This window comes from Phoxinus phoxinus, assembly GCF_949152265.1.
Source record: "Phoxinus phoxinus genome assembly, chromosome: 14".
Lineage (NCBI taxonomy): Eukaryota > Metazoa > Chordata > Actinopteri > Cypriniformes > Leuciscidae > Phoxinus > Phoxinus phoxinus.
The window spans coordinates 6,792,888-6,815,842 of NC_136889.1; the positions used below are offsets into that span (position 1 = coordinate 6,792,888).

General features: G+C 40.6%; 1 protein-coding gene across 1 annotated transcript; it reads left to right on the forward strand.

Annotated features, from left to right (window-relative positions):
- Positions 1-143: 143 nt before the first annotated feature.
- exoc3l4 (exocyst complex component 3-like 4) lies at positions 144-12,912 on the forward strand. The gene is made up of 14 exons (XM_079636011.1): positions 144-501; positions 1,596-1,885; positions 2,159-2,239; positions 2,700-2,924; positions 4,124-4,745; positions 5,973-6,090; positions 6,182-6,307; positions 7,192-7,292; positions 7,942-8,040; positions 10,069-10,192; positions 10,490-10,612; positions 10,812-10,964; positions 11,844-11,962; positions 12,053-12,912. The coding sequence occupies exons 2-14, from the start codon at positions 1,621-1,623 to the stop codon at positions 12,267-12,269; spliced, it is 2,373 nt and encodes a 790-aa protein (XP_079492137.1). The 5' UTR covers positions 144-501; positions 1,596-1,620; the 3' UTR covers positions 12,270-12,912.
- Positions 12,913-22,955: the final 10,043 nt, after the last annotated feature.

Genomic DNA, 22,955 nt, shown 5'->3' on the forward strand with positions numbered 1-22,955 from the left:
GTAGAATATATTGTAAATATGCTATATTTTGTTAATAAAGGAAATAGGCTGATACACGATGCTTTGCATAACCACTATATTATTTTTCCTCAGTAGGCACAAATTATATTTCCATAGATAATGGGAATCTGAAAGTGATGTGTAATCATTTTTCAAAAACTCTCAGTCAGTGAATACAGTGATTCCTCTGGCAAAGTAGTTTTATCTGAGCTCTTTTGAATCTGACGCTAGTTCCTGTACCAGCTCACGCGGGATCTTAATAATTAACAATGCACCTATTGAGTGACGTTTCAAGGTGAATCCCAGCTAGAAATCTGTTGTGAGTACCCAGGGTTTTTCGCAACTCGTGTCCTATTTACAGGAAATGTAATAGGTCAAGTCTTGCTGTTGAACCTGTCGGTGCAGTGCGTTTGCCAGCTGTTTGTTTGTTTTAGACTACAAAATTTAACAGAAAAGATCATTGGAAGTGTGGCACATTTTGACAAGAAACTCGGATCTAAGGTGAGTTCGTTTCTCAGTGCGATGTTTACGAACATACTTATACATTAATATAAAGTAATAATGTCCACGTTTGTATTTAAGCGTGTTTTTAGTAGGCTATACGTAGGCTACTGCCTGATATTTAAAATACATCCGCGACCTTTAATCGCTGAGATCTCGAAGGTAGCCTACCTGTGTCCAAACATAAGTGTCAGAGAGTTAAGTGTCATAAACGATTAAAACTGATGTTACATTAATGTAATGAGTAATTTGATCGATTCCATTGTGATAATGCCGAGCTAGGTCCTTGAAACATACTGAAAGGTATAAGTTTAAAAAGAAAGCGCGGTCTGTATTTTCGCTCTCTAAAGCGCCTCAAGCACAAACATGGTGTTGCTTTTGGTATTATAAAGGAGACATTTCTTGCTAACTCTCCAGTATTCTTTTGGTGTAAGAAACATACGACATGTGCCCATTTACATTGAGAAATGTTAGCCTACTTATAGCCTAATAATTTAAAGTTGAACAAGGTGATAGCCTAAGTTAAATTGGGCAGCATATCAAATCATTTAAAGTTATCAGTTTATTATTAACTTGTACACCAATAAAATTATTTAAATGGCAATGAAGTGCATTGTATAATACAGTGTTACAGTAGTGCAGTGTAATGAAATGTAGGCTAAAATCTAATGTCGAAAATGAAGGCAGGAATGAAGATTTCTTAATTTCATCCAGGAATGTAAGAGTTACCTTTTAACTGAGGTAAGAGACATCCTAAGCTTTCCAAAAAGGTTAAGAGTGTCCTATTATTCACCCTATGTGTGGTTAATCTTTTAACTTTGGGACCTGTATTGTGATTATTTGAAATGAGTTTATATACAAGCTCATGTCTTTCTGTTGTTATTACAACATGTACGCCTTTCTACATGATTCCAATCCAGTCCAAAAAGTCATGTTGTCAGTAAACAAAACAAAAAATTCATGATGTACCTGCTGATAGATTCAACAGTTCATTCTCACACTTGGCTCCAGTGGTCAACACTTTCAAACCTTGGATTGTTTTTTGGCACAATATTTCAACATTTCTTTAAAGTTCTTGATATATTTTCTTCAAGCTTGATCCGACTGACGCATGGCAAAATGGCAGAAACTGGAAAAGAAGAAGTAGATGGGGGAAATGAGGTTAATGACCCACCGGAATGGGGTGAGGATGCAACAAAGGGTATGAAAAATGGTGGAAAACAGACCAGTCCGGTCAAGGAGAAGAGTCCTGGACTTATCAAGACGTTAAGAGCGAGTTTTAAAGCAGCCAGTCCTATGACATTGAAAAACAAAAGGTCAGAGAACACAGACAGCGACCAAAGCCAAATCTCAAATTCTCCGTTACGACCGCCTCCCTCTCCAAGTAAGTGTATCCATAATGTGATGAAAAAGTGTTGTTTTTTAGTGACAATGTCTTCCCAAGGTCAAAGTTATAAGAGGTAAAGTAGAATAGATGGTACTTAGAGTACTGTAAACAGTGTTGTTTAAACTTACTTAACTTTTGGTAGACAAAAGCCGCATTGTCTAGTAGATCCTAATCATAAGGAACCATGTTAGTCTGTTAGCTTGTATAACAGATAGTTGCATTTAAGGCTTTTTTATTTGCTAATACTCCTTGCATGTTTCTCTTTTTCAGGCTTGAGCAGAGGATCTCCCTCACAATCTTCATTTCGGAGTCCCAAGGCAGAAAAAACTTCTCTGACCAGAACTATGTCAGGTGACTGGTCTTTGCACGTCACTAGATTCACCTCTAGACAAGTGAAATATGTCATTACAGGATGTGTTGATAGTAAATGTAGCAAACAATGCAGAAAGGCTTATTACGTTATACCTTTTGGGAGATCTAGCCTTTACAATTATGTTTATTTCTAAAAATTAATAGAACAGTCACAATAACTAAAAATACATATTTATATCCTGTTTGTTCTAGAATTACGTTTTTTTAAGATACATAAGGTACACCAAGACATTGTAAGTGTACATTTGAGAGGCTATTAGATGATCATATGTTTTCTTTGAACTATACATTTTTATTCATTAAGAGGGTCAAACTTAGGGTAAAATAATTTTTCATATTACATGGTCATGTTTTTTTGTTAGTTTGAGAACATTTGCTCAATTGAATGTTACACATAATGACATGAATCATCCCCAGTAACTGTTCATTTTATTCCCAGATTCTGCAATTGGAATAACAGTTACCTTGGCAAAGAGGGGCACGTCGTTCAGGCAAAGTTTTGGTCTGATTTCTAAAAAACACAAACAGGAACCACTTCAACCTGTCACAGAGGCCATGTTTTCATCTGAAGATCAGATATCGGATAGTGTGAAGAGCATAGACAGAGTGTTGGAGCTCAGAGACACCTATACTCTGCCTGAGATACCACATTTGCCTTTGTCAGGTGAGTGTTTTTCACACAAGTATTGTGTGAGATGGGATCTCTAGGAAGTTGACAAATAATTTTTCAACATCATGGTTTGAGGTGAAAATTTTAGACATTTTGTGAGTGGTGGTTAGCATGTTTGTTACACCATTAACGTTTTTTACTTTACACTGTATGAGGGCTGGGGGCTACCCTTATCATTTTGTCTGGGTTCATGTGAATTCAAACAATGAATCTTCATTGATAAGAGTTCAGTTCACATTCAGTCATGAATCTTGAACTGATAAGGTCGTCAACAACAACAACAACAACAACAAAATATTTTTTTCTTATATGGTGAATAGCCTGTCACACTGCACAACAACTACCCACACTACACTACTGTTGAAAAGTTTGGGGATCTTTTTTTGAAGAAAAAAAAAAAAACTTTAATTCAGGATGGACACATTCAATTGATCAAAAGTGACCATAATGACATTTATAATGTTACAAAAGTTTTTTTTATTTAAAATAAAAGCTGTTCTTTTAAACAATTTATTTTTATCATGGTTTCCACAAAAATATAAAGCAGCACAACTGTTTTCAACATTGATAACAATACAAAATGTTTCTTGAGCAGCAAATCAGCATATTAGAATACTTTCTGAAGGATCATGTGACACTGGAGGCTGGAGTAAGGATCATCACAGGAATAAATTACATTTTAAAATATATTCAAAAATAGTTCACAATATTACTGTATTTAATGTATTTTTATTCAAATAAATGCAGCCTAAGCATAAGATACTTCTTTCAAAGACATTCAATAATCTTACTGACCTCAAACTTTTGAATTGTAGTGTTTACTTGTTTGTCATTTTAATAAATAAAAAAACAGTAGTATATGGCACAGGTGGACTCAATGAAAGTTAGTATATATATATATATATATATATATATATATATTATCTGTAAAGTACTTCACATTTGGCAACATTACCCAGACCACATCATAAGATTATAATCAGAATCCCTTCAATTGCTAATCTATGGTAAACATGGCATGATTGGGACATTTTTGGAAAGTATGAGCTCATCATGTTTAGATCTAGACAGAGGGTCATTCCTGATTGAAATATGGCTGTTGATGCAAGTGTGTTAGCTCCTGTATTATGACAACTCAATATTTTTCTTTTTCCCTCCTCTATTCTCCCTCTGTACTGTGTTATTTGCTGCAGTAATGGAGATTAACAAACTGATAGAGATGGAAACTTTAGAGGAGGCCTATGTGAATCTACTGTCTCTGAGTTTGGAGCTACAGCGTGAGCATCAAGCTCTAGATCAAGAAGACTGTCCCATCGAACAAGTCCATAAAGAGAAAGACCTCAGTTTGCTCTATGGCACACTAAGAAACAAAATGTCTAGCATTGTACGCAACTCCAGTACTCAGCCCTTGCGCAATAAAGAGCTGCTGGTGTATGTTTCACAAATTATCCTGGAGGAAGAGAAGAGAAAACAGGGAGAACCAGGAGCGGTGCCAGGATGGAGGGAAGCATGGAGGGATGCGGTACGGGACGGGGTTCGAGATGCTCTGAAGAAAGTTCACCTGGACCGCCGCGAGCAGAACGCTTCCTGGTTGGCGGTGCATCTGGGGCTTCTGGGTAAAGCTGTGGTGGAGGATTTGGAGAGAGTGAAGACTGAACTTCTGAGCTCATATCCAGCAGACTTTAACGTGTTTGAAACCTATGTGTCCTGCCATCATGAGGCTGTAGGAGAGCATTTAAAGAGACTTCTGGTAGAGGTGACAGAGCTGAAAGATTACCACGCTCTTCTAGATTTCATTATTCATCGCTACCCAAGGTAGGTATTCCTACCAATAGATTTTGTTTTGGTAAATACAGCTGGTCAATATCACTTACAATTTTTTTTTTTTTTTTTTGCTTTTGTTATTGTTATTAAAGCCATGCTGTTCCAATCCTGTATTAATTACACTTTTGATACACAAAAGTAAAAAATGTTTAAGAATATCCGTTTGTTCCATATAATGAAAGTGAATGGGGAACTCAAGTCTAGAAAGGACAAAAATGCACATATGTATCATAAAAGTGATCCATATGACCAGTACACTACCATTCAAAACTTTGGGGTCAATAGCATTTTTTTGAAAGAAGTCTCTTAGCAAGGCTCAACAAGGCTGCATTTATGTAATATTATGAAATATTACAATTTAAAATAAAAAAATATTTATTCTAATATCTTTTAAAATGTACATTTTCCTTGTGGTGAAAAAGATGATTTTTTTTTTTATCATCCTTACTCCAGTCTTCAGTGTCACAGAAATCATGCTGATTTGCTGCTTAAAAACATTATTATTATAAATGATGAACAGCACAACACACTGTTCAAAAGAACGGCATTTATATGGATATCTTTTGTAACATTATAAATGTCTTTACTGTCACATTTGGTCAATTTAATGGGTCCTTGCTGAATTAATTTCTTTCAGAAAAAAAAAATCTTACTGCTAATAAAACCTTTGAACAGTAGTGTATATTCAAGGTCTGTAGGTCAAAGGTCAAATTCTGAAGCTGTGCAATAGATTTCTATGACAATTTTTAGTCATTGTTCACTGGAACACCATATCCGACATATGTGGCATTTAATAAAATAATCATAATGTCATTGATGTCAAACATGATGTGGATTCACATAAGCCAATCAAAAGACTGATATTCTGCGTCAACCAGAGGCTCTTCATATGAACTTCCAGAGCTCAAAACATCCACTTCACAAATCGCTAAAGGTCTAGTGGTCTCAATGTGTTTTTAATGACCCATTGTGATTTATTCCAGTCCTCTTCAGACCTTATATGGATACTTATGTGTGTACCAGTTGCTGAGATTCATTGTAAAGTTGGTTTCACAATAAAGCACTGAACCATACATTTAAAGGATGCGCCTTTAGATTTGAGAGTCACGTGTACTATGGCAGATTATGAGAGTTGTGATTATAGATGTGACTGTATTATTACTTTAAGGGTTATGATATGAGTGAAAGTAAAACTGTCTTTTACTGCTGTTTCCATAGTGAGAAGATAATGGGAAGCTGCTCTCTGCAGCCAGAGCTGAAGGAAGATCAGAGAGTGCTTCCGCTGGACAAAGACTTCCTTAATCTGATTAAAGTTAAATACTGCAGTCGCTTACAGGTAGCACACAAGCACATCTGTCATCTCATCAGATAACTAACGCTAGTAGCTAACAGTCTGAATTCAGTGTCCACTCCTGTGCTTTTAACAGGCTGACATGAGAACATCACTTGACAGAATTATTCAGTTGGAGAATGAGGAAATGTGGACAGAAAAGAGGAAACCAAACATTGATGAGGGAATCTACAGCTCACACATTGACATGGACATCTGGACAGTGAGCATGCACTTTCATAATTAGCTCGCCTTCCCTCAGATTTAAATGGAAGTCAAATTATGGTTAATAGAAAGTCCTTTAATTTCCCATTTAAATGGCCACAGTCACAATGGAATTAGTTTACCAATAGAGGGCAGTAAAGGACCTTTTTCTTAACTTACAGTGGCCCCAAAACTAATTCAAACAGTTGAGCTACACTTAAAAATGAGTGATATTGCTCACCAAGTGGTGTTTATTTTAAAGAAAGATAACACAATCACACTTTGCTAGTAAATAATTTCACACTAAGAACTTTGTTTAGTTTTAAGTGATAAAAAATAGGTATAGTAATGAGAAAAAAAAAAAGAATTCGACACTTTCATAGTGAACACAAGTTCATAGTTCAAGGGATAGTTCATCCAAAATTCTGTTCATTTAAATAAAATTTGTTCATGTTGTATTGAGCAAGCAAATCTCTTTACGTCTTGGATTAAACTGCTCAATTCATATGGGTTCGTTTTACGGCGCCTTTTTAACCTTTTTGGATTTTTTTGGGAAGTTTTGGTTACCTGTACTTTCAGTTGAGGGACAGAAGTACATTAAACTTATAAGGTCTTGTATGTTTGGAACAACATGAGGGTGGGTAAATAATGTCAGCATTTTTGAGTGAACTATCCTTTAATAATGTGCTAAACTATGCTACACATTATATGTTATAATATATATTGTTCTAGAATTAAAAATTCTAGCATAATTTGTTTGCAAATGCCAGTTGGTTTAAAAAAAAAAAAAAAACCTAGTTTGGTGACATTCAGACATATTTTAAGTGTCCAAATATTTTTGGGCTCACTGTAATTATAAAACAGCACAAGGGAACAAAAACACATTTATGTTTTCTTTCCCAGAATATTAAAGGTTATGTACAAGGATCCAGAAGAATTGATGTGAACCTTGAGCAGAAGGTTGTCCGATCCTGTTTGGAGGAACTGAAGACCTTTCCGAAAAGGTTTGTGATAAAGAACATAACTGAAAGTACGTTTTGAAAGTAAGCTCCGAAAGATTCTATAGTATTTATATATTTTTTTAATTTCACTTAACAATGTTATATCTTTATTTGCGGATTTGACTGTTATTATTGGATTAAAAAAAGGTTACCATAGTGTCATTCTGTGTCAACTCAACCAGAAGTCCCTAAATTAAATATAGAAAAATTGAGCCAGAATACAGGGAGTTAAAATGACTATAGAAAGATGGCAGCATCTGTAGGTCTATTAGTTAAATTGGGAAACAGCACTTTTTGTGCTTTGGAAAAGTGCCTTTTCCTATTTTTGAACTGTCACCATTGGCATATAAAGAAACAAAGATTGCTGAAGTCAACATATTTAACTAATAGACCTACGAATCTGTGTAAAAATAAAAATAATGATGCTGTCACCTTTGTATATTCATTTTTACCCCCCTGTAATCTGGCTGCAAATCTCCAAATTCTCTTTCTATTCATGTGGCAGATCTTTCTCATTGACTTGATTAAAACCACATCCCATTAAATGCATTCCCATATTTAACACATTCCCCTCAACGATGACTGACAAATCATGTGATCTTTGATCAACTTATTTCTCTGTATCACTGAGTGTGGTTATTTGTCTCTGAAGGTTTGAGTCGGTGTTTGTTGAGTGGAGCAGTCCTCTGTCTAACTCATCTCTCTGGGCAGAGTATCACATCAGCTACATCAACAGCTTTACTGCCCTAAAGTAGGTCATTTGCACAACATACGGCCCAAACGTAAATTGTGATTTTCATTGAAACAATTTTTACACACGTGTTTGAGAAGAGTAGAAATAATATATAACTTTATAAGTCTAGTTTCAAATTCAATATTATCTCAATATTATCAACAAAGCCAAGGGCTGGAGAAAGCTATTCGTTTACTTTCACATTCATCTCAATGGCAGAATACCAGCTTCTGATTTTTGCCTGTCATCACCAACTGGTTTTAAGCCAATCCCCTTGAAGCCATGAATAAATAAATAAATCACGTGTCACGTGATTTCTAGGAATTCATGCTAACTGGAGGCAGTCAAGCAGCTGGCAGGGGAACTCCCCCTTGATGTGTGTCGCTAAAACTTAAACCTCTATATGTCATTTTAGTTCTAACTAAAAAAGGAAATAAAATTAAGAGATTTTAGATATGAATGAGTTATTGATGATTTCTTAAATATTATAAAGCAGAAAATACTGTATCATTATTATGACCTAAATTCATCCTCTTGTGTGCTTTGTTGTTGAAAAGGCAACCAGCATCCCTTCAGCTTATTAGCTGTAACCCAATCCGTTAGTCAAATGTGATGCTTTACCATTCAAAAGTTTGGGGTCAAAAGTTTAAAAACTGTTTTATAAATAAATACTTGTATTTAGCAAGGATGCATGAAATTGATCAAAAATGACAGTAAAGACTTTTTACCAAATTTAAAAAGAAAATATATACTTTACCACTTTACCACAAAATACATATTGTTCTATTGAACTTTGTATCCAGCAGAGAATTCTGTAAAAAAGCATAATACACTCTAAAAAATGCTGGGTTGTTTTAACCTAATTTTGGGTCAAATATGGACAAACCCAAACGTTGGATTAAAAATGCATTATAAAAAATTAACCCAATGGCTGGGTTTGTCCATATTTGACCCAAAATTGGGTTAAAACAACCCAAATTTTTTTAGAGTGATGATTTCTGAAGGATCATGTGACATCATGTGACTGGAGTAATGATGCTGAAAATTCAGCTTTGCCATCACAGGAATAAATTACAATTTAAAATAGTTTAATTTCACAATATTACTGTATTTTAAATGTAGCCTTGATGAGTAAACTTTTGAGCAATAGTGTATATCAGCCGCAGCGTACACCCACGAGTTGTCAATAATTGATTTCTGATCAGATGTATTTGTATGTATTTAATGTATGTGACCTAAATTACTAAAGGTAATCATTGGTCTTACTATTATACTATTAAACTATTGTGATTTTTATGCACTAAAAAGGTTTCTGAGAGCCTAAATCACTAGCATCCACCTATTTTTATGCGCATTATGGGATATCACGTAAACACACATGTAAACGGCAAGATGTGAATAAATGAAATAAAATACTTAAGGCAGATAAAAAAAAAATTCTGATAAGAAAACATGTGCATGAACTACAATGGAAACACATTTACTGAATAAATCTCTTTGTGCAACAAAAAACGTGACTTTGCCTCAACAGTGGATGTGATTGGATAACTGGACTAACCGTTCATTGCACAGCATCTCAAATATTGGTTTGATCATTCCGAAATGCCTGAGCCAAAGTCTGCCATCAGAATGATTTGGTTTAATGACCTCCCAGAACGGTCTCACTCATTTATGAGGCAGGAAAAAAGAGCCACAGTGGCTTCCCCGATTTCAACAGCTTCTATTTTTATTACAGATGTTTTGCGCCAATTTCCCAGGAAGTCACGATTTTGTTCTCTTGAACACGTGATGGAAACGCTGCTTTATTCACAAGTGTTTAATGCAATATTCCAATTTTGTGCACAAGTTAAATTCTCATTTTTGGATGGAAACGTAGCTAATGTAGAAGATAGATTAGAAAATGTTCTTATGTGGGCGTAAAGAGCAAAATACAAACTGCATACAGACAAAACCCACATTTTATAAACTTTTTAGATTGTTCTCTTTTGGACAGCTGACATTACAAGTGCTGAAAAGCAATTATAATTTCAATACTTTTTTCTCCAGAGAGCACATGGAGAGCTTTAAGGACAGCTGCCCGATTCCGCTAGAGCTGGTTCGAAAGGAAATAGATGGACTGACCACCAAATTGAGTCAATCTGTGCTGGAGCGCTTCAAAACAGACGTCAAGGTGTGAGCTTCTGAACCACACATCGTTAACAATACAATAGTTTGAGATACACACCAGATACATTTAAGAACCATTCAGACAACAGGCAAACTGACTTGATGTTGACCTTCTATAAACTACTTGTTTATTTTAATACAAAAATTTATATAAAACGCTATATTGTGCAGAATTCTAAAAGTAGGTAAATCAATCACTGAATTCAGTCATAGTGTCTGTGAATATGCATCTGGAATTGAATTATTTGAATGTCTATTTTTGATAGTAGAGTGAGTAAATATTAAGAGCTTCTGTTTGTAGCCTTTCCTCAGGAGACAAATGACAGGAAAATGGTTTTCATTTGATGAAGACTTTTCACAGCTGATCGAAAGAACTAAGAATCTTTCTGAACAGACCAAATACATGAGCCCAAAACCTAAACAGGTGAGACTTTTTTCAAGTATATACACAAACAATACACACTTGACCGGGTAGAGCAGCGTGCAAGTGTCCTAACCACTGTGCCACAGCTCTCATGTCACATTAGTGAACGGTTTACACTGCCATCAATTTAATACACATCTTCATGTATTTATTGTAAAATCTCTCTTTTCTCTGCTTTCTCCTTTTGATGCAACTTAAGGTCTTTGTGAATGAAGCTCACATTTTTGTGGTGAAAGAATATGTTTCTCAACTGATGAAGAATAACTACTCGTGCAAAAACAGGAAGAACGAGACGGCTGCCATTAAGATTGCAAATCAGTGGGAGGAACTGAAGGAGATTTTCCAAGACATGGTACAATCCCCATAATGCAACTTTAAAAAACAGTGCTTTTTTATGAAAGTCCAATAAATATTCAATAATTTTATCCCTTAAAAAAAATTTCGTCATGCCTTAAAATAGCTAGAATATAACTCTACACCCTTGCTTCATTTAATATACGCGGATCCATGAATATGCAAATTATCCCCGCCTCCACTCAATTCCAACTCAGAATGATCCACTCGGTCAATTTTACTCTGGTAAATACTGCTGGAAATACTGGTTTAATTCAGCTATATATGTCTGAACCAGAAACTGATTCAGAAGAAGAAGTGGAAGGGTGAATTATACAGGGTCTACAAGTCGACGTATCAGAATGGTAATGCATTTTATGTATTGCTCTCTTCGTCGGACATAGCGGTAATTGATATGATTAGCTTTCGGCTTGACCACGTTTTCAAATAGCTAATGATGTGTTGCTAATGTTACACAAACCATGTTTCCGACAGCGGCCTTCTAAACATCAGTATCATTAGAAACGCTTTGAACAACTAAGCGAAAGGCATAGTTCATCATAACATCGTAACATACATCATAATTCACCCGCTATAAATGTACCCGATTTTTCTTATCATCAGAAAAATATAACGGGATAACCTGGCTTCTCTTGAGACCGTAGTGCTTCACAGCATTGTAAATGATATGCTAAAGCCCGCTCGCACGTTAATGGAATTGTTTACAACATTTTTGTGACTTAAGGAACACCAGAGATTTCAAACTGTGTTTTTGAGACTTTATTTGCTAAACCGCTGTTTTAAGGAAACATAAAAACAACATTAAAAACTTGATTTTCGCTACAAGGGGTCTTTAAAACATGCTAACATATTCCTTACTGCATCGTTCTCTGTATAGAATTCTACCTCAGAGTGGCTCCATCCAGTCGGGGACCAGCTGAGCAAGATCATTGGGTGCAGAAAAAGTGATGTAAAACATAACCTACAGCCACTGGTTGAAAACTATCCAGACATCGGGTGCGAGTCATATTATGTTCTGCAGATAACGTTTACAATTTAACAAACAATAATTTGACTTTGATTCAACGAATGTTTCGCCCATTCCAGAAGGAGCCATCTCTCAGCTGTGCTGTACTTCCGAGGAATTATAAGAGGCAGGGAAAGGCATATTATACTACAGCGACTGGCAGAGCTGAAAGAGAGCACTGGGAATGCTGGGAAGAAAGAGCGTGCTCTCTTTAATCAGATTGAAGCAGCAGTTAACACAAACTGCCTGCCTGGTACAACCTTCTCCTGTCTGTCCTTCATCATGCCAAACAGCTAATCCAAAGAAACACACTTCATTTGATTTGAAGTGGGAATAATGATTGCACTGTTTGATAGCGACAGTATGCCTTAAAATATGAGCGATACGGAATGTTTTCCTGCCTTTGTGAATAATTTATAGTCTTGTATTGTAACAAGATGATTTGGTAAATGTGTTTCGCTATTATCATGTGGAATTTTGTGGAATCATTGTGGATGACACTTTAAATCTATTCAGAACATATTATATGCATTGTAAAAAAAAAAAAAAAGAGGCATAATCCACATCTTAGTTGAGAAGCTTTCTCATAAGTGCATGCCGGTAGTGTTTTTAATATTCTTACACAAACAATTAAAAGCTCACAATCAGATCAGGTTAAACTGATGTTTTGTATTTCTTCTTAAACACGCATAGCCATTTTTAATCACTGTTAGCCTATTAGAAAATGAACTTTTGAATTTCAAACTTGGACAGTGTAACTTTTGGCCTTGGCCCTAAAGCGGTCTCATGCGGAGGAAAATTGTTTTGGTAAAATGGGTTGTGCTTCGACTCCGTTCTGCGCGGATGGATCTGATGGCTTGAAGAGCACCAGTGAAGATGATGATGATTATCATTTCAGCGAGAATCGGAATGACACTAACGACATCAAACTCCCAAATCCAAATAAATTAATAAAAATAAACAAAACGAGATATACGTCTCATGAGCATGTAAGTTTATATCACTATTGTTTGATTTGTTGAAAAGTCGCTTTAAACTTTACAAAAGTTTGGCAATGCTAACAACAACGATTACTCTTTATATCAGATAAGGTTAAACGGAGCACTATTATAACTTTGTTAGAGGGCTATTTATGCAAATATAGCAAAGTGGTGACTGGTTTACAGCGATTGGTATTGTTACCAATATAACCATTATTTTGTGAAACTAATGGACAGTAGGCTAAATGTGATGTTGTGCGAACTAAACGTGTTTATGAAAAGCTATGAAATCCAGACAGTTCTAGAATATAAATAGGCCTAACTGCACTGGTTACCGTAGTGATTAAGGATGAGGGAAAAAATACGTTTTGGAAGATAGTCGCTCGTTAATTGGTTAATTTCTATCAAAAAATGTCACTACTAAAGCATAATGCTCAATGCGCATGGCTGGCAGGCAAACTGAACACTACGGCCATGTGTCAACACCATCAAATATTGAAGACAGTTTCCTTTTAAATTGGATTTTTGAAAGCATCTGTTGACATGTTGTTTTTTTATTAACTTAAAGGAGCTCCACATCCCATCCGTTGGTGACTGAAATCTAGCAGGGCATAATGTTATTTCAGTTCTCTTACGTAGAGTTCTCTCGTACTGCGTCGAAGAACGCTACGGGAAAGATATTTCTTTGTCGAGATTGAAGCCAAAAATTAATCCTTAATTTTGTAATATTGTAAAACGCTTTTCTGAAGCATACAACCTAGGCGGAGCAATACAGCTCACCCATTGGCTGCTCTGCCAGAAAAGCACAGCCTATGCGAGGCCAGGACGCTGACCAATGAGGACGCTTCGCGCCCTTCTGCGTCACCTCCCGCCCAAACAGGCGTGGCCTAGGCCTATAAATACGAGCATAGCTGTCTAACACGCCGATTTTCTTAAATTCACGAAGCTGCACGCATCGTTGGATTGGATTCGAGCCACCACAGCCGTTTGGATACAAGCACCTCAGCAGGACGCGCCTCTTACCTGAAGCCGCTGGTCATCGCCGCCTTCAGCCGCCGTTCCCTGCTGCGCTTCTCCGGCGTGGAATATCCTTTACATTATGTGTGTGTGTTTTGTGTGTGTGTTCGCCGTCGCGTCACACAGTTTTTCCACACTAAAAGAGCCGAGCGTCTTTTTCAAGATGTCTCGCACCTCCTGTGGCTCGTGTAGAGCCCCGCTCAGCGACAGGGACCACGTGCTGTGTTTCCTGCCTGTGAGTATCACGCAGCTTCAGCTCTCGTCGATGGCGGCTGCCATCGCTGTAATTTGATGCCTACGGTGACTCTGCGGACTCGCCTGGCGTTCATTTACTGAAGCTGCACCCTTTTCCGCCCGCTGTAGTGCCGCGCCGTGAAAAGCGCCGTGCTCAGCGGAGCCCGGAACCTCCCTTCACCACGAGGTGCTCGCCGCTGCTGCCGCTAGCTCCTCCGCCCGCTTCGCTGGACTCTCTGACCGACGGACAAGGGCCGCTGTGTGCCGCCGCGTCCGTCATGGATGAGGAAGATGAAGCCGTGTCTGTGAAGGACGACTGCTGTTCTCTCCTCGCTTCGGGTAGCGAGGGATGGGCGAGCTCCGAGGATCTCCCCTCCCCCGCCGCTCGTGAGCGTCGACGGAGAAAGACCAGCATCGATGCGCTTACCGGCTGGATGGCTGCTTTTCTGCAGAGGAACGTACGTTACCGTCCTCACGACCCGCGCCTTTTTCTTCCTGAATTCACGAAGAAATCGCGGAGTCCCGGAAAGCCCCGTTTTCAGCCAGGATGCGCATTTCTGCTTCGAGGAAAGCTACAGTGTTAAAATCCCGCCGCGGCCGGATTTCACTAAAATGTCTCGCTCGCACAGTCCCAACATTCGCGACCGTGCCAGTGTATTTTGCAGTCACCAAATCGGCATCAATGCCCGTTTGCCTGCACACAGACGCCGTTTTCACGACGCCCCAGGTAAATCTGAAAATGTATTTACTGGTGTCCCGGCCACGGCCGATGGTGTAATGTGTGTATCCGTAATGCCCACGACCTAGTGCCCATTCGTACACACAAGCACAGCCCTACACAATACAGGGCTTGCACACATGAAATCGACTCGTGTCGGTTGTGCTTCACATGTAAGCTAGTGAACGTGCCCGCTTTTCAGTGCCCACAATCACTACACACTGCATGTCCCGTGGTTTCTGTAAAAACGAAACGAATGTACGGTCAGTCGGTTCTGATAGACAGTACTCTCTGTGCTACACGGTGTCCCGGCCATGGCCGATGATGTAATGTGTGTAACTGTATGCCCACGACCCAGTGCCCATCTGTACACACAAGCACAGCCCCGCACAATACAGGGCTTGCACACATAAATCGACTCATTTCGATTGTGCATTATATGTAGTGAGCGTGCCCGTTTTCAAGCGCCCACAATCACTACAAGCTACATGTCACACGGTTTCTATGAAACGAAACCTATGCACGGTCAGTCAGTTCTAATAGACAGTACTTCCCAGTGCTATAAATGTACCCGCGTTCACGCACCCACATTTATTCTCAAACATGCCGAGCCGTACGGGGCTCGCACCGCGCGCTCCCTCTTTCAGCTGAGAGAGCTGAGAGCGCGCGCGGGCTGCCCGCTCGATTAAGCGCGCCCCCGCATCACGCTGCAATGGCGCCCATGTTACAGCACACGACTGCTCTCGTGTCGCCGCCATTTCGCGACCAGAGCCCGGTTTTTCAACCCGTGCAAGCACAGCCCTGAACAACACAGGGTCTGCACACATAAAATCGGCTCATGCCGATTGTGTTTTACATGTAGTGAGCGTGACCCACTGCCAAGTGCCCACAACCACTACACACTGCACGTTCCGCGGTTTTCTGTAAAAACGAAACTAACGAACGGTCAGTCAGTACACAAAAACAGTGTTCCCGGTGTTATAAATGTGCCCGCCACCAAGCGCCCACGTTTATTCACAAACATCACGAGCCCTACGGGACTCGTCCCGCGCGCTCTCTCTCGACACAGAGAGCTGAGCGCGCGCGCGGGATGCATACTGTGTTAAACATGCCCCCCGCCTCACACGCCACGGCGTCCATGTCACAGCACACGGTTGCTCTCGTGTCGCCGCCATTTCGCGACCAGGGCCCAGATTACATTCAACCCCTAGTCACACGTGCAGATACATGGGAATGACTTCCCGGGGTCTCAGAATGGGTGCTAGAGACTATAAAAAGAGGCTATTCGCTACAGTTTCATCGACGCCCTCCCCGTTTCACGGAGAAAGTCGAAACTACGGTGAAAACAGAAGTAGCACATCTACTTCGAGCCGAAATAGCGAAGCTATTGAGCAAAGGGGCCATAGAGCCTTTATCTCAAGCTCAGAGCGAAGGGGGTCTGTACAGCAGATATTTTCTGGAACCGAAAAAAGACGGGGGTCTCAGACCCATTTTAGATCTCAGGCATCTGAACAAAGCGCTGACAAAGCGAAAGTTCAGAATGCTCACGACCAGAGCTATCCTCGCGCAGATTCGCCGAGGAGACTGGTTTATGGCAATAGATCTGAAAGACGCGTATTTTCATACAAATTGCGTCACGTCACAGGCGATTTTTGAGATTCGCCTTCGGGGGCCAGGCATATCAGTACACAGTCCTGCCATTCGGCCTGTCTCTAGCACCTCGTACATTTACAGTGTGCATGGACGCGGCGCTGGCACCCCTGAGACTCCGCGGCATTCGAATTCTGAATTATTTGGACGATTGGCTGATTCTAGCTCAATCACCTTCAGAACGCATCCGCCACAAGACCCTAATTCTCGATCACCTCGAGTGCTTAGGTCTGAGAGTCAATTGGGAGAAAAGTTCACTGTTTCCCAGTCAAAGGATCTCCTTTTTAGGACTGGATCTGAACTCACTGTCTATGACAGCACAGCTGTCATCACAGCGCAGGCAAAATACCCTGCAATGGCGAAATCCTTCCTCAGCGGCCACATAGTGCCACTCAGGAGATTTCAGAAAATGCTGGGCCTCATGGCCTCAGCCTCAACAGTGCTGCAGTTGGGCCTGCTGCGCATGCGCCCACTACAGTTCTGGTTGAGAGCGCGCGTACCGCGCCGAGCATGGTTACACGGTCGTTATCGCCTCAAGGTCACTCAGGAATGCATTTCAGCCCTGACACCATGGAGAGCGTCAGACTGGTACCGGTCAGGTGTAAGCCTGGGGACTTCCTCGAGCCTGAAGGTGGTGTCCACGGACGCGTCCACCTCAGGCTGGGGAGCACTGCTCGACGGCAGTCCGCTCTTTGGCCAGTGGTCAGAGCGAGCCGAACTACCGCACATAAACTGCCTGGAAATGATGGCAGTGGACTTTGCGCTGAGGCGCTTCTGTCCCCGGATAAAAGGACACCACGTCCTGGTCCGCTCGGACAACATGTCGGTAGTAGCCTACATAAACCGCCAGGGTGGCGTGAGATCCCGGAACCTATTCAGGTTAGCGGAACGCATACTGGTGTGGGCCCAGCACAACCTGCGCTCGTTAAGAGCAATGCACGTGCCAGGTCACTTGAACGTAGGCCCGGACAGACTCTCACGGAACAACGTTCCTACGGGAGAGTGGTCCCTACACACACAGACAGTGCGTCTGCTGTGGAAAACGTTCGGCAGAGCGGAAATAGACCTGTTTGCAAACCAGGAAAACGCTCATTGCCCAGAATTCTTTTCGAAGAGCGCGAACGCGCTGGCCAGAGTCTGGCCCCGCCGCCCGCTCTATGCTTTTCCTCCTGTCTCACTCCTGCCTCAAGTGCTGGAGCGTATCAAGGAGAGCGGATGCTCAGTACTGCTAGTTGCTCCATTCTGGACGAATCAGACCTGGTTCCCAGCTTTGATGCGACTGAAAAGTACTGCCCCGTGGCCGATTCCAGTGAGGAGAGACCTCCTCTCACAGGCCAAGGGCTCGATTCTGCATCCTCACCCCGAGCTTTGGTCCCTACACGTATGGGCCATAAACGGGTACCCGCTAACCTCCCAAGAGGAGTGTTAGACACGATCGAACAAGCTAGGGCTCCGTCTACTAGACGGCTCTACGCTTCCAAATGGTCGGTGTTCTCTGGATGGTGTTCAGATCAAGGTCTGTCACCACTTCAGTGTGGAGAACCGGAGATTCTCTCCTTCTTGCAAGAGCTATTGGATAAGGGAAGAACCCCATCCACGCTCAAAGTCTATGTGGCTGCCATATCAGCGTTCGTTAATCCAACGCTTGGCCGTTCACTAGGCAGGAACGACCTGGTGGTCCGCTTCCTGAGAGGCGCCAGGAGGTTAAACCCTCCAAGGCCTCCTTCAGTCCCCGTTTGGGACCTTTCTACAGTGTTGAACGCTTTGAAAGGGGCCCCTTTCGAGCCTATTCACTCAGTTGACATGAAACACCTGTCTCTCAAGACCGTGTTTCTTTTGGCTCTCGCTTCAGTGAAGCGTGTGGGAGACTTGCAAGCGCTCTCAGTGAGAGCTTCTTGTATGGAGTTCGGGCCAAACGACTCTATAGTCGTATTGAAACCGAAGCATGGGTACGTGCCTAAGTCCCTCAACACACCGTTCAGGGCTCAGGTCATCTCCCTGTCGGCCATGCCGGCCTCAGAGGACGGAAATAGCTCCCTTTGCCCGGTCAGGGCATTAAGAGCTTACGTGTCCCGCTCCGCTGTTTTTCGACAGACGGAGCAGCTCTTCGTTTCGTTCAGCGGGCGCTCCAAGGGACGAGCCGCAACGAAACAGAGTCTATCTCGATGGGTAGTGGACGCCATTGCGCTAGCCTACGCATCTAGAGGCTTGTAATGCCCTTTGGGCATCAGAGCACATTCCACGAGAGGCATGGCCTCTTCATGGGCTTGGTATAGCGGAATCTCGTTACATGATATCTGTATGGCGGCAGGCTGGGCCTCCCCGTCTACATTTATTAGGTTCTGTAACCTAGAGGTTCCTGCGTTGCAGGCTAAACTGCTCTCGGTCTAGAAGACTATGTATAAGTGTTCCTGCCCCGCGCTGCGGCCCAGGTCACTTCAATGGTAATATGTACAAGTGCTCCTGCCCCGCGCTGCGGCCCAGGTCACTTCAATGCCTAATATGTATAAGTGTTCCTGCCCCGCGCTGCGGCCCAGGTCACTTCAATGTTTAAGCATCACTCACTGTCAATGTGTCCCATGAGCATGCTATTACCCTTCATATATATCTATATTTACATATATATGCTATTATGCCTTAAGAGGCACTACTATAAGGGATGATGCTATTTAGCCGCTCTCCCTATACTTCTTGGGGTAGGCGCTTGTATACCAGGGCGCGCGCGCCCTTAGGTGTCTGTGTCGATCCAAGAACACGCACGGCGGTTTGCATAGGGTTCCCGTAGCGTTCTTCGACGCAGTACGAGAGAACTCTACGTAAGAGAACGTACTCGGTTACTAACGTAACCTCGGTTCTCTCTAGGAGAGGGAACGAGTACTGCGTCTCATGCCGTGCGTGTCCACGCTGCGTCGCTTCATTGACGAAAATCGGCGTGTTAGACAGCTATGCTCGTATTTATAGGCCTAGGCCACGCCTGTTTGGGCGGGAGGTGACGCAGAAGGGCGCGAAGCGTCCTCATTGGTCAGCGTCCTGGCCTCGCATAGGCTGTGCTTTTCTGGCAGAGCAGCCAATGGGTGAGCTGTATTGCTCCGCCTAGGTTGTATGCTTCAGAAAAGCGTTTTACAATATTACAAAATTAAGGATTAATTTTTGGCTTCAATCTCGACAAAGAAATATCTTTCCCGTAGCGTTCTTCGACGCAGTACTCGTTCCCTCTCCTAGAGAGAACCGAGGTTACGTTAGTAACCGAGTACGTTTTATATCATCTGTTCCAGGAGTTTCTTTAACTGCTCGGCCACAGTCTCTCTGCTCTCTTATAAACAGACCGAAGTCGGATACCATGTCAACCTAAAGAAAATAACCCACATGCTATTATGCTGATCTATACGAACAAAAATAACATCAGCAACTTTTTTAAACTCCAGAGAGACATGACCCCAAGAACAGTACACAGCATAAAATGATATGTGAAACTATTCTGCTATGCTGAAACAACAGAAATAACCAAATGATGAAACATGCAAAAAATATTCTGAAATGATGAAACACAAAAATACCATGAGGTCGGGTTGTGGCTGGTTAACATGGTTTCCCCTGCTGGTATCTACACATTTTGGATCTTTCTCCATTGACAGCCTATCAAAAGAAAAGTTATATGTAGGCCCTATTGTACATATGTATTGTTGTTAAATGAACAATATTTAACAAATATTGTTGTTGTATTGTCCTAAATGAATGTCTACTAGTCGACTCGACTAGAAGAATATTTAGTCGAGTGCAGCCTGGAGATGCATGTAAAGGTATTGTAGAAAACTCTAAAACAAAACTAAGGTTCTGTAACGTATGTATTGTACACGTTATATGTATGTATTGTTATATGTACATATATCTATTCGTAATATTGCATTATATTATAGTTAACTTTTTTACTTATGCCTAATTGTTTTTGAAGGCTCACAATGAAAAGAAATGTTGTTCCCCCTCTGTCATCTTGAATGAAGGGATTTTCCACATGGCATTTAGGTTCATCCTCTCTAACCCAACACAAGCACTGAAGGAATCTCTGGCAGGGTACTTGACATTCGACACCCTGACTGCAATCTAATACTGTATCTTCTTTGCTGGATAAGCCATAACCTCTAGTGGTTCAAATGGTGTCTGGTTAAGGTGCTTCTCCTTTTTAATGTGCTGCAGCAGGGCTGTTGCCTTTATCCAGCAACAGTCTATGCCAGTTTGACTGTCACTTGCCAGGTCTGTGCAGCAATACTAGCCCAGTGGCCAATCAAAACTAGCCCAATTCGGAACTAATCCTGAACCTACCCCTAAACCTAAATGTAGTTACCTTATATTACACAGTTCTTCCTTAAAGGATAATTCCGGTATTTAACACCTTGAGTCTATATTGGAGTTTGTTTTGGATGAACAAGAGTGGTGGACAACATTTTTTTGACAATGGTTCCTCTCTCGAGTTTTTGACTATGATAGAATTGGCCATGGACCCATTTAACATTGGAGTCAATGTGCATGTCCGAAAATGTCATTAAAACAGCCAATAATGTTCGTTTACAAAACTGTTAAACTCACCGAGTGGTTAGTGGTGTTCGTTGATGATTATAAACAATATATCGTCGCAATATATGATTCCAATCCGTTTATTTTGCTATAGTGGAACTATTTTTTCAGACACTTCACAACTGTGTAACTTCCGCTCAATATTTGAATCTGAAGCGTTAGCACACTCCCGACCACTTGATGGCGATAACCGATGTTTATGTCTCGCGGGACACTCACGGTCACAGTCGAGTTCAACTTCATATTGCACTGGTCAGTGGTCACGTCTTTCAATATTTTCAAGGTTTTGTTTGTTTAATTCGCTTACTCTCCCGGAGCACAGTTGCTCTGCTCGCTAGCCTTATGAGAAACGGAAGCGAGCAAAAAGACTACATCTACCAAATGTAAACAGCCCCCTTTCCGTTTCCGGTAGCGCATTTATATTAACGAGCACTCAGTCCTTCAACAGAATTCAATGGGATTTTACAAAATGACGAATAAAACACGACAGAAACTGTATTTCGCAACACTTTTTGTTTCTGGAACATCAACTAACATCACTAATCACTCGGTGAGTTGCACAGTTTTGAAAACTAATGTTAAAGGTTGTTTTAAAGACATTTTCGGACATGCCCATTGACTCCAATGTTAAATGGGTCCATGGCCAATTCTTTTATAATCAAAAACTCGAGAGAGGAACCATTGTCAAAAAAATGTTGTCCACCACTCTTGTTCATCCAAAACAAACTACAATATAGACTCAAGGTGTTAAATACCGGAATTATCCTTTAAAGGGATAGTTCACCCAAAAAAATACAATTCTGTCATTAATTACTACTCACCCTGATGTCATACCAAACCCATATGACTTTTGTTCATCTTCAGAACATAAAGATCTTTTGATAAAATCTGAGAGATTTCTGTCCCTCTATTGACAGCTACGCAACTACCACTTTGATGCTTCAAAAAGTTCATATTTTGGGTACAATGTATTGCGTATCCAATTTACTGGATACTGGGGCAAAGTTATCACTTCCATTTAATATGTAAATTTATACAGTTTATTAATTACTATTTCTGTTGGCCTAAACAGTAATTTTATATTTTAGCTTTTTATTGAAGGGTTTTGTGTTTCTTAATATTTACTTTTTGCTGAAAGTATAGGCGGTTTATGGCAGGTTTCCATTGTGTCAACATGCCCCAGTCTGCCCACTGCCTAAAGAAAATAGAAATAGCCTACACAACAAAGCAAATAAAAGTGAAAGTATTTTACCTGGCTCAGGTTAAAGAAGCAGGATGATTGATCATGGCTTCACAGTCTTTGAAGACACTCAGAATATATTTCAGGTAAGAGCTTCACTATACCTTCATTACTTTTTAAAAAAACTTTTTTAAAATTAAATCATTTTGGAGAGCTTTGCTTAGTAAATATTAAATTAGGTCATTAATGGATAATGACATTCATTTGTTATATGTTTGTGATACTCTTGAGAACTTTTTCCAAACCCTTGATTTTAATAGTGTGTACAGTATTTTTTTTAAATCAGTTTTTTTGGGGGGAAATCCAGAATAAAGTATAATGGAATGACTTAAAAACCAGATTAAAGTAAGTGTGTGTGTCTGTGTGTCTGTGTGTCTGTGTGCGTGTGTGTTTCTGCTCTCAAAACTACATGTCAGAAAGATTCTGGTTGCATTTTCCAAAAACTTCACGCAACATACACAGCTCTTCCATTCTTTCTTGTGGAGTTATTCATTTCACAGGTTGTTGTTTTTTACCGTTTGTGGTTTCAAAATTTCACTTTAATCAAGAGCCTGATGTATTAGAACATTGTA